General features: G+C 33.3%; 1 protein-coding gene across 2 annotated transcripts in view; it reads right to left on the reverse strand.

Moving 5' to 3' along the window:
• The window catches only part of LOC110018305 (serine/threonine-protein kinase 16-like), a 78,759-nt gene that overhangs the window by 42,239 nt on the left and 18,238 nt on the right, over positions 1-18,282 (reverse strand). For both annotated transcript variants that reach the window (XM_020715575.1, XM_020715574.1), the window contains exons 4-5: positions 16,559-16,702; positions 9,720-9,905 (exon numbers count right to left, since the gene is read on the reverse strand). In XM_020715575.1, the coding sequence (XP_020571234.1) occupies positions 9,720-9,905; positions 16,559-16,702 (330 nt within the window). The remainder of the gene's footprint in view (positions 1-9,719; positions 9,906-16,558; positions 16,703-18,282) is intronic.

The following is an 18,282-nucleotide window of genomic DNA, read 5'->3' on the forward strand; positions in this document are numbered from 1 at the left end:
TCGAGAACAAGCCCAACATATAATGTTGCATAGAGTTGTCCCACATCTAGACCATGTAAAACTAATATACAAACTTCATCTAAATAATGATTACAATACACCCTCATCAATGAGCCATGTAAGACTAAAGGATTTCGTAGCCTTGTGCAATAAATAAATCCCCTATTATGTGTTTTTAGAAAATGTACTTTTCTAGGATAATTACAAGGAGGCACTAGTGACCTTTCTAATCACTCATTTTGTCTCTCAAATATGTTCATCAATCTATTAGCTTCATGTCTCCCCATTGTACCATTGTTGAAGAGGGTCTTGAAGGCACAAGCTCTCTCTCAATTAGTGATGAATCTTAACTAATGATTTAGCAGTCTTACATGACCCAAGCCTTGAAACCTAACATCGAAGGCATAAAATTAAAACAAATAAAATGAAAATAACATTTATGTGAGGATTTTTACTCTAAAATGTATTTTATCAATGCATCGACTCCTTATCGTCGGCTTTTATCATCGCTAGAGAGTGCTTCTAAGACACTAACTCCCTCCAACCAATACAACAACAAAAACAACAAGTCTTTATCCCACCAAGTGGGGTCAGCTACATGAATCCTTGTTCTCCATTGTGTTCTATTGCGGTTGTAAAAAGTGTTTTTTCATATATAAAAGTTAGTTTATTATTTTTTGTGAAAATGAATTTTTGTGAAAATGTTTATTTGTGAATCATTGTTAGATAAAAATTTATGTATTAAAAATACTAAAAAGACTTTGGAGAAAATTGAATGTAGTTACTTTTACAATTATGTCAACAACACAACATGAAAATTTTTACTACAACGATGTCGATTGCGCTAACATGGGCGCCGACGACGCCCTCGACGCTAGAACAGCCTTTACCCTTTAAAATTCGCAATTTTCACTATAAACCTCCATTTTTACCCCTTGTGTCACCTTCAACCTCCGATTTTTGCACCTAGGGCTTGCATTTGCTTGCATTTGAGGCGATTTTGAGGCAAAGAAACTTTGGATTTCATCTTCTCTAGGTAAGAGCTACACTTTGAACTAAATTTTTTTTTTATTTTCACCAAGGATTTATCTCACATTGCGAGATCCGAAAATTTTGAAATTTTTTGAGAGATTTTGAGAAAATCCTTTCGTGAAGAACTCTTACTTAGTAGATTTAAGTTTAAAGTGTTTTACATTGTGATTTTTAGAATTTTTGGAATTTATTCAAATCTTTTCCAATTTTCTCTAGATTTCCCATGGCACCTAGAACGAGCAAAGGAAAAAGAAAAGTAGAAGCAAAAATTTGTTAGTTTCAGGGCTAGTGTTCAATTCAATAGTCTACTTGAAAATAAAAAATTGATTATGGATCGTGGTTTTAAAAATCCAGGAGGAGAAGTCGAGCGATTAATCAATGTTCGACAGTGGGAAAATTTCTGTTATTTTATTGTCGATGTGATAATTGGTGATGCCAATTTTACTGAAGCTTCTGATGATTTTGTTTTTGTTCATTGAAAAATGATGGAGTTTTCTCTAAGTAAAATTAATGACTTTTATCAATTAAAAGATGTTTACAGTTGTCAGTATAAATTATTTTCTACTACTAATGAGGCCTTAGATGAGGTTATTTCTTTTCTTACTGATGAAAGAGGGACCTGGAAATTCAAAAATGATGTTAAAGTAAATTTTCCTCTTTCTATGTTTAATGTAGTATCTAAGGCTTGACACTACTTTATTTTTGGAAGAATGATTCCTACAAATCATCATAGTGAGGTGACCCAAGATAGATCCATCTTGAACTTATGTATTCAGCAGGTGATGAGGATACATGTAGGCTCTATTATCTATATGAACACTAGATATAGATGATACAATTTATAGGAAAGGGTCATCGCCACAATACATTTGTACCTGATGTAGAAATCTCTTGGGTGAATTTCAAGAGATTATTCCTCATAAGGTGGATCATGCCAAGTTGATGAATGACTTGAGAAAATTGGAGAAAGAATCGAAAAAATTGTTTGAGAGTACGAAACACAACTTGCAAGGATCGTTAGATTTGTCCCTTCGATTGGCTAGCACAAATATTAGATCTATCAATTCCCTTTCGGCTTACAAGAAGATACTCAGAGTTTGTCTACTGTCAAATATACTACCAACAGAGAGTTGATGGATCGCGCCATACATACGAAGTTAGAGTTGAATGCTTGTGAAGAAAAGAATATGGCAAAACGAAAGGACAACAATGCTCGACTGCAAGTACAACCGTAAAAGTACCAGAATGATAAATTGAAGAGTAATTCTAATTACCCTCAATACGAGGAGAGAAACACAAAACTCTACAACCTAACCATTGACAAGTGCTTCAACTCATATAGCCCTCATCACAAAATTAAGGATTGTCCCTTCGAAACCCAAGCTTAGCCCAAAACAAACTAGGATACCAACCTCAAACAACATAAAAATGGGTGACATAAATATAAAAATATCAACACCATAAGCAAAATGGCAAAGGACAGACATGTCAATACTACTTTCAGCTCCAACAGCAATCGCAACAGGTGATGGTGCCTCCATCACATCAGCAACGTCCTCCTGGAGTGCAGTACCAGTAGCACTAGCAGTCGTCACTGACATATCAACACCCTTTAATGGTAAAGCATCAGTCTTAGCAACCTCAAGATCCAGAACAACCCAAACAGATGATTCCACCTCGAGTATTTGTTATGACTCAACAAAAGCCCGTAAAGCTCCTGATGTGGTGACAGGTATTATCTCTATTTTTTGAAGCAATTGTCAATGATATTTTTGACTATGTGGCATTGTATTCATTCATATCATACAAATTTGCATCAAATATATGAATTTATTCATTAAATTTACATCTATTAATCATTATGTCATCGATTCGTCCCTGACTTTCACTCAACGGGTTCGTGATTGTTAAATTGTTATTAATGAAATGAATATATTTGCTACACACATAGTATTCTCACTACTTGAGTTTGAAATAATGTTAGATATTGCACTACTTACTGAATCACGAATCTCGTTTCTCTTTTGTTTGAATCTCATGATTCCGTGAATCTCACAATCATGCCTTGTCGCCTTCCTAATTTGAAAACGTGTGATCTTCTGCAGGAGTTTCCTTCCTTTTTTTTCTTCTTCTTGCACTTTGTTGCCTTCCTAATTGAGAGAGTTGTGCAAATTTCCTTTTCCTCCCTTGCTACCACGACCTCTTCGCAATTATATAAAGGAATCGAAGGATAGGGCATCGCAAAACTCCTCCTTGCAACCAATGACGTTCCTTCCTATAGTCGCTATCTGAGCTAACCGTGAAGGGAACGATGGGATCGTGGCAATACAAAGAGCACCGAAACTCCTATCCTTCTTCACTGAACCCTCACAATATAGTTGTAATTAGAGCTAGTCGTAAAGGAAACGAGAGATCGTGGCATATAGAAGTCACCAAAACTCTTATCTTTCTCCTCCTTGCAACGTCACAATCGCGTCCTCCTTATCACCGTAGTCGAGACCTAATGTGAGCTCATTCCTCGGTTTTTACTTCTACTCTTTCTTATTAATTGTACTTATAATTAGTAGGATATTAATTTGTATAGGACTTTTGATAACCTTACCAGACAGTGCTATTTGAACATCTGATAAACTTGAAACCCAATATTTAGCAGTTCAAGATACGTAGCGGCTCATTCTTAAGGGACAAAGCATTATCCTTCCTGTTTGTATTAAATTCATAGCTAATTAATGGTTCGTCAGTCCTGCCATTTAAATTTCACTAATATGATTGTAGTTAATTTTATGTATTGCTCATAATGAATTTGCACAAGTAATTAGTCTTGCCTTATTACTTCATAAACTAATATTAAATTACTTGCCTTATGTTTCCTATATTTATTATTTCTTTTATAATTTGATGTATTAAATATTATTATTGTAGTTATATAATTGTTTATAAATACGGATGGACATTTAGTTATATTCTTGCGTTTTGATCATGGTGCATGAAAAATATATGATAATACAATATTATTATGTAGTAATAAACTATTTTGTTATAGCTAGTCAGCAGAAGGAAACTTCAAAAAATCAATGAACTTTCATGGGATTGGTGTCTATTTTGTCGTGTTTCAAGGTGTCGTAGAAAATTGACTATATAAATATAATTATATATATACACTAATGCGCTTGAGTGTTATCAGGTAGTATTAAAAGATTGTTAAATTTTATATGTATAAACACATTTGACGTGGTAACCTACAAATATTTGATATTCTTAGAAACCTTCTTTTTTAAATATACACTGAATTATCCCTTTTATTATTCATATTGTATGCTCCATTTCTTTTGTCGTTATGTTTAATAAATAATGATTATTTATTAAGTTTGATTTGTCAAACTTGTCTGTTAATATTTTTATATAATAGGTTTCATTCAGCCATTTGCAGGACTAGCCTCATAGAACGAACTTCCAATTGAAGATTTCTATTTGGTATTTTCAGTATTTACTTTAGTTCTTGTTTTTGCCCTTCTGGGTTTTGGGCAATATTTCCCTACTGTTATTTCAATTTTTTTAGTCTGTTTTCTTGTTTTTTGTTCAGTTGTATAAGTTGGACACTTATTTATGGAATAAATTTATTTTCCATGATTTAGTTTTGTTGTTACTTACATTTAATCTTTTTTTTAGAAATAAAAAATAGGTTCAATTCATTTCATCAAACTCTACATTGTTGTGGTGTACCACCTTCCAAACTTGAGGTGTGACACATGCGACATCAAAATCCAATAAATCCACCTTTATCAAAGATATTCCATACCAAATCATCAACGTATTACTCCATCATTGAAAACTTCATGGTGAAAGAGGTTCATTTCCTCTTCTCGATCAGGCAAGTCACCAGAGTGGCTATGAGTGACCTCTCTAAGGGCCCGTTTGGGGCAGCTTATTTAGGTGCGGCGGCGTTTTCAAAATGCCGCATTAGTGTTTGGAAGTCACGTTCGTGCGGATTATCCCCTGCCGCAGTGCGTTGGCTTATCAGAATTTTTTAAGGGCCTTTGACGCGGGCGAAGACCTGCGTCCCATGTTCAGCTTGTAACATTACCCTAGTTACCCCCGTTCGCCCTCGCGCTCTCCCTCCCTGGATTCGTCACTCTAGAGAAGATCGGACCGTATTCCTTTCGATTTTTCTTTCTGATTCGCAAGGTATGTTTTCCCTCACCGTTAATTCGTAAGGAATGCAACCTCTAGAGCGATCGAACATCGGTGGGCGTGAATGATTCTTTGTAGATGATCGAACGTCGTTTTATTTTGGTGTGAATGGTTCTTTGCTCTTTGTGGAGATCAGACCGCAAGCCTTGTTTTTTTTTCTTCCTTGACCAAAGATTTTCGTCTTCTTCATTTTATTTTGAACTCGAACAATGTTGAATGATTCTTTTCCCTAGAATTTATTTCGTTTTTTGCTGAGCGTGAAGAAAAGTTTGGAATGAATTCCTTATATCGGGGCCGAATTTCGTTTTGATTTTTACTGCTCGTTTCGATTTTTATCTGTTGTTTCATGACCGAAGAACAATATCTTTACTCTTCTTCTTATTATTTCAATTGGAAAAGCAAGTACTTTTTCATAGAGTGAGGAATAATGCTGCTTGGTTCATGAAAATGCTTAAGAGCTGCAATTAATTCCGCAATTAATTCCTATTTATAGGAGCTGCAATTAATTCCTGTTTTTAGGAAACATAGGTATGAGCTTGGTTCATGAAAATGTTGCTATTAATTACTGTTTATGTGCTGCATATATATTTATTCATTGCAATCCCCATTGGTGGCAAATGCCATCGTCCTTAGTATGGATTATGACTTTGATGCAAGCTAAGAAAATTGATTTGGTTATATAATTGAAGATTGAGGCTTGGTTCATGAAAATGCATCTCAAATTATTACGATATTGTTTATTCTCCTGTGCTAGCTTAATAACTTGTATTTCTAATGTTTCAAACCCATATCTACCTTGCCATTGAAAGGATTCCATACTCTTATCTTTCGGTTTATGTTAACAATGACAATGGTTATAGCATTAGGGAGTTAAGTACAATACATAATGACAATGTTTGCTTGATCTTTCCGATACAGGGATCTACTAATGATTGCTTGGTCTTTCCGATACAAGGATCCGAATTTACTGGTTGTACCTGCTTTTGGTTTATTGTTTATTGTTCATATGCGGTTTATTGTTCATATGCATATGCGAGACTTTGTGCTTTATGTTAGGCTTTCAAATGACATTCGGTTTTTAGCATACATGAAAAGCCTCATCCTCATTATCCCCGTCCTCTTCTTGTAATTGTATTCTTATTTGTTAGTTGGTGGACTTTTATTATCACCAAAGGGAGAAAAGGGAGGAAGAATTGCATGTTGTGGTGTTCTCCCTTTGATGTTGATGGTTCCTATGAAGTGTTATAAGTCGTTTCTTCATTACCAAAAAAGAAGTTTATGAAACTTGGCAAGTTTATCTGGAAGAGATGTTGGGGTACGCATGTTCCTTTATCTTCAATCATTTGCCAGCCCTGTTGCTTGCTGGATTGCATTCGACACTCCTCTTGAAATTGCACACAGAAAAAATCCTTCAAAATTCAATTTTCGGTTTCCTTTTTTTTTTAAGGCTGGCCGAGTGTTATATGTATGGAGTTTGTTAGTTGAGAGCATGTTATAGTAAGCTTACATATTTGAGAGCTTATTCGTAGCTATGTAATCTTACAAATTTTCTTAATAAAAATTTCGTGGATTGCCTTCTGTGGATGTAGGTCATTGGTCGAACCACATAAATCTCTTATTTACTTGTTTTTTTTTTATTTGTAAATTGAAACGTTGTGGAAATGATGTTGGTTGTCGGTGTTTATTTATAATATGTTATTTTTTTGAAATTGCAAAGGATAATTTCATAGGTTAAGGAACTGATGTTCATTTGTTCCCTAGAGTTCAATGTCTAAGGCGACTGAAGGGGGTCCCTCCGAAATTTGGGATAAATAAATTACAAATATATTTTGCAATCTATGTATTAAGGAAAAGGAACTGATGTTCATTTGTTCCCTAGAGTTCAATGTCTAAGGCGACTGAAGGGGGTCCCTCCGAAATTTGGGATAAATAAATTACAAATATATTTTGCAATCTATGTATTAAGGAAATTGAACTGGGGAACAGACCAACCACGTATTTTAATAAGAAAGGTTGGCAAAATATTGCTAAGAAAAAGATTACGACAGACTTAAATTCAAAAACAAATGGGACCAATTGAAAAAAGAATGGAAAATATGGAAGAAGCTGAAACGTGGATCGACCGGATTGGGTTGGGATCCCATTAAACCAACTATCAATGCTCCCGAAGAATGGTGGTCTAAAAGATTGGAGGTAATAAATACAAACTTATTTTGTTACTTTCATTATTTTTTGATTAATGCCTAATCCCCTCTAATAAATGTCTTATGTTTCAGGTAATGTCAACTGCCAAAAAATATAGGCAGTGCAGAATTGAGCTAGAATTCGAGGAAAAACTGGGCATAATGTTTAAGGGGGTTATCGCGACTGGTAAGAATGCATTCAACCCAAGTGAATTGGGATTTTCAAGAATAACAAATGACTTGTCACCTGAACAGGTCATAGCTGATGAAGAAGGGCCTAGTATTAACCAAAAAGAGATGGGAGAGTCTAGTTCCCAGTTTCATGTCCAAAAGGCCTAGGCTTGGCAGGATGAAGAAAGAGAAGGATAGTTTTCTAAAAAGCTCATTTCATGAACTAATTGTTGTTTTTTTAGCTCACCTCCCCCAGACAGCATCAGCTGAGACTGTGTTGCCATTTTAGACACTATTCCAGAAGTAGTTGTTGATATGACTGTGTTGCCATTTTAGACACTATTCCAGAAATAGTTGTTGATATGCGTTTTCAGGCAAAATGTATTAAAAAACTTGAGGACCCTACTCGTAGACAAATGTTCATGGCCATACGGCCCGAGCTGCGCATTGAATATTTACGTGTTTCAGTAGAAGAATGAGACTATTTTGTATTAACCTGCCATTAGATGTATTTCATTTTATGTACTTCATTTCCGGCTGCTTTGTATTTCATTTGATGTACTTCATTTTCTGATGTTTCGTATTTCAACTTATGTACTTCATTTCCTGATATTATGTATTTCATTTATGTCATTTTCTTGATGCTTTCTTCACTATATGTATTTCATACTAATGTTTCATTTTGTTGTCACCACTTTTTCATAAATTATTTCATCCTAATGCACTTATAATTTTATAATATCCTGATGCATGTACTTCATTTTCTAATTTTTAATTAATATTGTATTTCATAACAGGAAAATATTATTTGAGAGATGCTGGATATCCGACGCTAGGGGGCTACATATTGCAAACCAAAGGTTAGTTGGAGCAAGTCAGCTTATTCTGATAATCTGCAGCAAGTCAGCTTATTTTGATAATCTGCAGCAAGTCAGCTTATTCTGATAATCTGCAGCAAGTCAGATTATCAGAATAATCTCTTTATCAGCAGATTATAAATATAAATAATTAACAGCTGCCCTTAACAGCTGCCCCAAACAGACCCTAAGTCTTCTCCTCTCAAAGGTGACAAGGCTTTGTTGCAGCTGGAGGATTTCTCACTGCATATCCTCCATAGTGATCTCCTAAATAACTCATCGAGTGTTTTTCCGTAATGGGATGATGTCTTTTTCTCTCGATTAGGATTTCGGCAGACATATTGCAAACCAAAGGTTAGTTGGTGGCTTAAATTTTGATGGTAGGTGTCAAAGTTAATTTTTTATGGACATAGAAATGTTAGATTTTAAAAATTTAGAGTTATGAATAGAAATTGTTGTAGGAATGGATAGGGTGTGGTAGGACTTGTCATTCAAACGGGCTTAAGAGATACATATTCAGAAGTTTTTGGGAACCGGCAGAATTGCATAGTGACTGAAGAAAATATTAAAAATTTTCAATTAATATGCTCACCGTTTAACATCAGCAGCTAATCAAGACTCAGATTCACAGATAACTCAATCCAACTTGACCGATCATTAAATTATATTCTCAAACCAAGAAATCGTGCATGATCATTTCTGGCTCTCTTACTAAACTCCAAAATCTTCAAAGGCTAAAAAACTCTTATGTCTTCAAAGGCTAAAAAACCAACATCAGAATAAAAAGATATTACACATGGAGATGACACTTGATATAATTCAAAGGTAATATTACCGAAAAAGCAATTCAATTCAAGTTAAAAAAGGTGTAATTCTAAAACTTCTGTAACTGTGATATTACAACAAAAATATATGGTCAGTCACGGAAAACAAGACAACTTATTCAAACCACTAAAACAAACATTTAAATTGTTGACAAAAAGATTTTGGCCCTAGTACTCTCATGTATTGACAAGAACAATTAAATTCTAGTGCCTCAATTCACTTCAACAAAATCATTCTTATAAGTGATCCATCATAAGTTATCTGCAGGAAAGTCTTTGAAAAATACTGAAAGAAATAATATAAGGAACAAGAACTAATGCAGCTACCTGACTGGAAAGTAACAATTTCTCATTATATCCAGTGAAATTCAAAGTCAAGAAAATTAAAGGTCCAATCTAGATAAACAATCATATGTGTGAATTGTGCTAAATGCAAGTTTAATAAGGAATAGCAAAAGTACCTGCAACTGCAACGCCTCAGAACGTGAACAAATTTGCTTTCTAGCAGGCTGCGCACTTCCAAAATCCATTAAAATAGCAACAGGAGGTTGTCCCTTTCTTTTTGTTAGGAGAACATTTCCAGGTTTGACATCATTATGAGCATATGGCGGTTCAAAATTGTGCATATGCTTCAATCCTGCACACAGCTGGTAAAAGATGGCATTGACTATAAGCTCACCTTGAAAATCATGTCTAATACAGATGAAGAAGAGTAGCTCAACAAAAGCTATTTATTGTCCCGATAGGAACGAGCTTTCTGCAATATTTATTTTGATAATTATGAAATTTAGAATGATTACTAGAGCATGCTGAACTGTTATACATTATCTAGAAAAAATGATACTGGGAAAGAAAATTCTTATCCAATCTGCATGCTGCATATTTCATTGTTCATACGTTTCTAGCTAGTCCTAGTTTAAGCATGCCTGTTGTGTTAGTTATTCAAACTTCAGAGGTGTCATTCCCCATATGATAGATTAAAAACTTACTTTGCAGTTTGAATTTTTATATTTTTGCGGTATAAAGTTTTAGCCGAATTGCTGAATGAAGTGTCATTTTTTCCAAACTTTCAAATCAATATCATCATCCATGATACAGTAATATGGACTAAAATTTGCATTCACCATAAATGAAATGCCAAATAGCAATATAATCGTGCTTATTATCTCTTCAAATAGACAATGAGTACATTAGTAGGAGGTCAACAATTTGAAGTTTGTATTAAATCATTTAAAAATATCTGCAACGTTAAAGGGGCTTTTGTTAGGAGGGTGGAATATCAAGGGCCTGAGTTAAGATTAACACAGAAATGGATAGATTCCTTCAACTCAACAGCTGAAACCAAAGGCTAGGAACCACAACTAGTATATCAGGAACCAAGTCTTATTTCACAACTGATGTCAGAGTATTATCCCCTAATGATCATCCCAACAATGGTCCCCTTGCCTGTTACAAATAGTCATTCCCCAGCCCAACAATGTTCCCAGTCATGAACCTTTCTTGACCATGGTATACAGTCAAGCATAAGAGTAGCAACCTGCATGGAATATATAATCCAAGCAAATCAACATTAATAACACGTGCTAGTGAAAAAAAAGGAGAACAAAGCAAGGATGAAAACATTAGAGAAGAGACTTATGTTCATTTTAACATCTTCACCAACTTGGATAGAAACAAAAGAGCACAAATACAAAGACAAATTATCCAGTGGAGAAAAACACTTGCTAATGAGCTTTTCAATAACATCTTATCATCAATTCATCATCATTTGACTTATTCCAACTATTAGGGGCCAACAAGAAGAATCCTCTTTTCTAAATTGTTCCTATTGAGGGTTATCTGAAATTCAAATCTATTCATCACATATAAATTGAACAACTTCTATTAATACAATGTTAAACCTTTTTAATTCATAATCCTCAAACATGAATTTTATCAAATGATAGGCAGATTACGTCTAAACCACCAAAGTCTATTTTCAACCACCTCATCCTCCACAAATGTTTCTCCAACATTTTCACTAATATAATCATTCCTTAATTTATCGTTCCTAATTTTGCCACACATCTAGGTTAACATTTACATTTCCATCACACTTATGACATATTTAAAGCCAATTATTCCGATCAATAAAATCACTGGAACAAATATGATTTCATAAAATTTGCCTTTAAGCATCCATGTTATTCTCTTATCATATAAAATCTTGAGGTAATTTTCTATTTTAATCATCCAGCCTTCAATCTAAAAATGCTATCATTATTTACATATCATTATTTTATTTAATAGATCAAAAGTACCCAAGTCTTTGACAACTATGTATCACCATATCTTCTAAAAATATTGAATGATAGTTGTTACTATCATACCAAGTAACATTACACATTACAAACTCGTTCTTTGTCCGACTAATTAAAAGGCTCCTATATTCTAAACATTTCCTCCACAATTCTAATTTTTCATTGATTTTATTAGATGTCATATGCCAAAAGCATGCACCAAAGAACACTACTTTCAATAGTATTTATAAACATCTCAATAACCAATACAAAAAGATATGAATGCAATGCTAATCCTTCTTAGAAAGCTATAGTGATTGCAAACTCTAGGGTCACATCATAACTATTAATATTAGTCAATACTCCATTTTTTTTAATAAAATCACACAAGTTTCTACTTTAAAAATCGGAAATCAATTAATGTGATAATAATATGCATTCCCAAGATCAACAATGATTATATTAAAAACAAATACAAATTAAAAAATTAAATTAAAAATTGATCGGTAAAGATTATATGAAGTTCTTTTATTTACACTTAATAATTCACCATCAATTGTCTTAACACCAAAATCACTTCTATAGCAAATTTTTTTTTGCAAGAAAATAAATTAATTCTCTAAAATTGATGCAATTTTTATGAATCTATATTCCACTACTCAGGACCATAACCTCGTTGAATAACTCGGAAGGCTTATTCCTCTATTGTTAGCACAATATTGAACAACATTTTTGTTATTAAACATTGATATCAAATACTTCTTCTCCAATTATTTGGCATTATCTTAGTCCTCAAAATTCTAATAAAACTATTAGTTCGCCAAAAATCAATGCAACAACCATAAGAACTTTCAAATCACAATATATCTCATCTAGATCAAAGGCTTTATATTTATCAGCCCCAAGTTAATTTTAGATCAATCTATAATATATTTCACCATAATATTTGTCATGCTCTTTCAAAAAAAAATCTTTCTTTAATCTCTTATTTAGTAATTTCTCAAAGTAATATTTATTTATCTGGTGTTTATCATCAGCCAATATCATTTTATTTTAACACACACGCGCGCACGTACATATGTAACATACATGCCGACATACATGCATGCATACATATAGAGCTAGATATATATATATATATATATATATATATGACGACCCTGGAGATGGCAATCCGCTCTGTCGTCAGGCGAAACCTTGGTTTGATTCCTGACTCGACGACAAGGTTTCCCGCGCTGGACGACGACGACGTTGTTTCCCACACTTGGCGACGCTCTCTCACGCCAAATGACGAAGGGCTTCGGCGTCTTCTTCTGCGGTTTTGTCGTCTCCTCCTTCTCGCCTTCCAGCTAGCCTTTGAGCTTCTGCGGTTCTTTCCTGCGCGGATCGAGCTGCAGTTTCTGCCAAGCTGTGACTTCATGCCCTGTCTTTTGTCTTCTGCGCATTTCATCTATGGTTCCTGCTCAACTCTTCGGCTAGTCTTTTTTGCCTCTGCACGACTTACAAGGTTTTTGGTTTGTTATGATGGAACTTCCTTCTTCTTTAGTTGAACCTAACAAAACCTCCTCCTTTGCCCACGTGGTGGGTAATTCTCAGAGGGAGACGGCGGTTGTCTTCCCTTCAAGTTATAAGGAGCATCGTGATGGTACAGATAATTGTCCATTTATTAAGCATGCAAGCAGAAAAAGTGGGAAGGAAACACTCTTATTCTCCACGTCAGAAATTTCAACGCTGACTGACAAATTCAAATTTGTTCTTATTGGGAAATTTCAGTGGGGACAGCCGTCTATGGAAATTATCAGGAAAAGTTTAAAAATAAAAAGAAGCCTGAGAAGTGGAGGAAGAGTATTTTGATTTCTATTTTCAAGAATAAAAATGATGCACAAGAATGTGCAAATGATAGAAGAATTTAATTAATATGTCATAAATTAAAATTATGGGAGACTAATTGAGCATGGGTTAAGACGTGATACAAAGGTTTCTTAAAACCAATTTGGATTCATGTCAAAAAGTTTACTATGGAAGTTATATATTTATTGAAAGGATTTACGGAGAAGTACAAAGAGCGTAAGGAGGATCTACATATGATTTTAGTTGATTTAGAAAAACTTATGATAAGGTACCAATAGAAATAATTTGGAGAGCTCTAGAAAAGAAATATGTTGATATTACTTATATTTAAGTTATTAAATATATGTATATTATAGTCGTTACTTGGATTCGAACAAGAGGATTGACCAAGTATTTTCCAAATTCAGTTGGATTACAACAGGGATCGACATCAAGTCCATATTTTTTGCTTTAGTTATGGATGTTCTTACTAGACATTTACAGGAGGATGTATCTTGGTGTATTCTTGGTGTATCTTGGTGTATGTTTTTTACGGATGATATTCTTATGGTGGATAACACTAGAGAAAGTGTTGGGGAAAAACTTAAATTATGAAGGTTAACTTTAGAGTCTAAAGATTTTCGTTTGAGTAAACCTAAAATTGAATCTATGGAATGTAAGTACATTAGTAGCAGATCTAGTGGTGCGGTTGTAACAATCGGTGATCAAGTCATTAAAAAGAGTAAAAATCTTAAATATCTCGGGTCTATTTTTCAAGGTGTGGTGATACAGATGGGGATGTATTTAGTAGAATTCAAGTTGGATAGTTGAAGTGGAGGATTGTGTCAGGCATATTATCTGATAGAAAAGTTTAAACTTTAAGAAAAATTTTATAAGATAGTGGTTAGACTTGCAATGCTTTATGGTGTAGAACATTAGCCTATTAAAAATAAGCATAAAATTAATTGTTACTGAGATAAGAATGCTTAGGTAGATGAGTAACTTTACCCTTAGAAACAAAATGCAAAACGAATATATCCGTGAAAGGGTTGGTGTAGCTCTAACGGCAATCAAGATTAGAGAGATTCATCATAGATGGCATGGTCATATAAGACGTCGACTATCTGATGATCATATTAGGAGAGTAGATGTTTTAGATTTAACTTTTGATAAGAAAGATAGAGGAAGACCTAAAATAACTTTGGCATGTTCTAGAAAAAAGTGATATTAATCTTTAGATTTAAACGAAAATATGACACTCAATAGGACACAATGGAGAAAAAGGATTCATGTAGCTGACCCCACTTAGTCGATTAAAAGTTTTGTTGTTGTTGTTGTTGCTTGCTTAATTTTTTTGCTCGTATTTATTTTTTATTGTACACATAGAAAGCATGTTTCTTTCTAGGTTTCTTGACATAATTGTGTTTGGCCTGAATTTTGTATGATAGACTCATAGAAAATTTTTATACCCCAATTTAGCAACTCAAACTAAAATTAAATCAAATTTTAAATAACAAAATCAATTCAAGCTCACAGAAAAAATTAATCAATAAAATTCATTAGAAATCCTAAAGTAACTAAATCATTTGCACTTGTATGTTAATTATTTCCTTCCTTCGACATTTCACCCATTATACATAAGGAAGCATCTACCAACAAAGATTGCTAACCTTCCTGGGGAAGTTTATGTAAAATTATGATTAATCTTCAAACTCTAAAATTCAACATATATATATAAATAGATTAGCTATGTAACCATGACCGTCAAAACAAACTAAATTAAAAAAAATTAATAAATTGTAATATATTATATTAGCTAAAAGCATTGCAAGCTAGTAAAAGTCAACTTTCTTCTAATAAATAATAGTATTGTCTAGCTTTTTATTTTACTAGACTTCATAAGTGTTAGACGATTATGTGGTTTTAGCTTCTAACCTTTCCAGGCGGGATTATAGAGTCGGACTTATTTCAGTTCTTGGTGGAATTGGATATAATAAATCAATTGTATATCACTAGACAGGTTTGAGTTTTATTATTATAATAGTTCTCATCATAATTTAAGTTTGGATATAGATCATTTCGCAAAATCATGTCCTAATCTCCTGGGTTCTTTCACAATCACGTGTTATTATAATATAAATTCTAACTTTCTAATAAAATAAATAACTTAAATCAAAACAATTCTTAATTTCAAAAATATAAAGCCTAACTAGAATGTTGTAGTACTATTGAGTTTCTCAATATCAAAACAAATGTATATTCTTAGGAGAAGATATCTTCTAAGGTGTAATTAATTATAAGAACTTGCCCATATAAGGAACACATACCCCATAATAAAATAAAGCTTGTTTTACCGAAATTAAATATGAAAAAAATCTTTAATTTACACGGACCCATAAATTTTAAAAACTTTAAGAAGTGATTGAATCAATTATAGAATAATATTTCTATCTTTTGAAATAGTATATTAGTCTTAATATCGTATTCGATTATCTAAATAAATATCTTCAAAATTTATGCGGTGGCACATTTCTTTAACCTACAACTATCCTAAAGAAAGACAGTAGGAAGCAAAATGAAATGTCATGATTGACGGAATGAATGTCAAGGAAGATCCACCAACTAGTCTCGAAAAAGATACACACACACCACTTCTACAAGGAAAATCATACAGCACTTATTAGGGCTAAATCACATAGAAACAATCACAAAAATGAATAAAAACACCAAAAATTTCAAACCAGAAATTAACAACATATTTATATGTCCCGAATCAAAACAAACCCCTAACAATATCTAAACAAGGTAAATATAAAGCCCTACGGGGGGCGGGCCAGCCCATGGGGGTTGGAATAGCTTGAACAAAATTCTCCTAAACCGTTTCACATGTCTCAGATCAACCTTGGGGAGTAAGAACGGGAGGAATGTCTGCATCAGTGGCACACTACTAAGGGTGATATCCAAGCTCATTATTAAATATCAATCCTGTTAATCAATTGGATTCAATTGTAGTGTGCACCTCAAGGTGACAACTTAGTTAATCCTTGCCTACTTTTTGGCACAATTAGATTAGATCATAGCAATGCCACTTTAAGGAAAGACCCTAACACTAGCACTGAATAGCATATGCTCTAAAAAATTTTTTACCAATTACTATATTCAATAAGAGAGTAATTTCCACTAGCACGCACTTGTCTGAATAACTGCAGAACAGTGACTGCAGGAAAGAACTCCTTTTTTTCCTGCATAATTTTAGTATTGTCTAGCAAAGTTCCATCAAGATGAACTGGAAACAGCAAGTATGCTTCATGATTTTTTGGTCCATCCAGTGCACCCTGCATCAGCATAACGGAGAATTATGAGATCAGATATAAATCCCACATTAAGTGAAAAGGTTAAAAGATGTCAAGAAAAAAAAAAACTGAAAAGTTCAAATAAAGCACAAAAATTCCAATATTTTTTTAATTAATTTCACCTTAGTATGAACATCTAAATTTTATAAAAAACAATAAAAGCTATACGAAGTGCATGGTTCTTTTATTCTGTGAAGGGATTAATGCATACAAAAACTAAAGCAAAAGATAAATTCTCAAAGAGCCAGTAGGCAAACACCTTGTGGAACTCTACTGTCTTATTAGAAACCTCTTAGCTTAAAGTATCAGATGAAAATTCATACAGAAATGTTAGCATTGGTCAAAATATGGATGAACATTAGGGTATGATGAAAAACATTGGGAGATGATATCATGACCAAAATTTGGATATGAAGGGTTTCAAAATTTTTTGACATACTTTGAGATAAGAGCAATATATAAATTCATTGATGTCTATATATTGCACTCCGCTCAAAACAAACTCTAGCCAAATTTTGGTCAGAAGATCTGGCCCAATTGTTCTCCATACAAAAATGGTTCTAAAATATGGTAAAATAGATGAACTATTTTCCAGATTTACAAATATTAGAATATCTTTGGAATAATAAGCACTAACTTCAAAAGAATTATTGCACGAAACATTTGATGTAGCTCTATAGATCTTTCAAATTATCCATCAAATCTTAGTGGTATTCGTTATAGCCAGAAAAATATGCATTTGAACATTCAAAAAAAAAAAAGATCTATCACATAAGTTTATAAAAAGACTCGTTCATTGAAAATAAAATCAAAAAATAGATCCACAAAAAATAATAAACAGAGCAATAGATAAAGACCTAACTTTCAATAATAATTATTTAAAAAATTAAAGGGAAATGTAAAAACATTATACATTCATGATTTGATAGAATTTGGTACCTAACCTGAAAACGACAACAAAGTATCTCATTATAAATCAACAATGACAGTATTGACAATAAAGTATAATAGACCACTATTATAAATATCATACAATATGGATCAACCAACGGTTATGAAATGAATGTATTAAAAGAAAACAAATTTGGATTCAAAAAAAGATTGAATAGGGACGGGACATGTTGCCTTTTATGATTATCCAAAAAGGATTCAAAAATAGCACTCAAAACTTTAAAAACTAATATCAACGGAAAATGATTAAGCACAATTTGTGTAAAATATGTCACAAAGAAAGAAAAAAAAATTAAAACAAAATTCAAGTATTTCTGAGACATTTGAGTAACGGCTCTCTATCATTGCATCAAGGTGCACGCCTTTTCAAACTTAGTTTGAGAATGCATTGGATGCTTGGTTGATGCCTCCCCTAAATCATATGACTAAGCACTAAGGCAGTAGCATGTCACGCTCCGCCATATTCGAGAAATCGGCAAGACAAGCACAGGATGGAAGATTCTAGAGAAGGTCAGATTGTCGAGAGTCATCAAAGGGGCCTAGAAGATTCCACTACATTCCAAAGAGAGCAAGAAGGAAAAGCTCTAAAGAGAATTTAAGAATAACCTAGA

This window comes from Phalaenopsis equestris, unplaced genomic scaffold (genome assembly GCF_001263595.1).
Source record: "Phalaenopsis equestris unplaced genomic scaffold, ASM126359v1 Scaffold000008, whole genome shotgun sequence".
NCBI classification, from domain to species: Eukaryota; Viridiplantae; Streptophyta; class Magnoliopsida; order Asparagales; family Orchidaceae; genus Phalaenopsis; species Phalaenopsis equestris.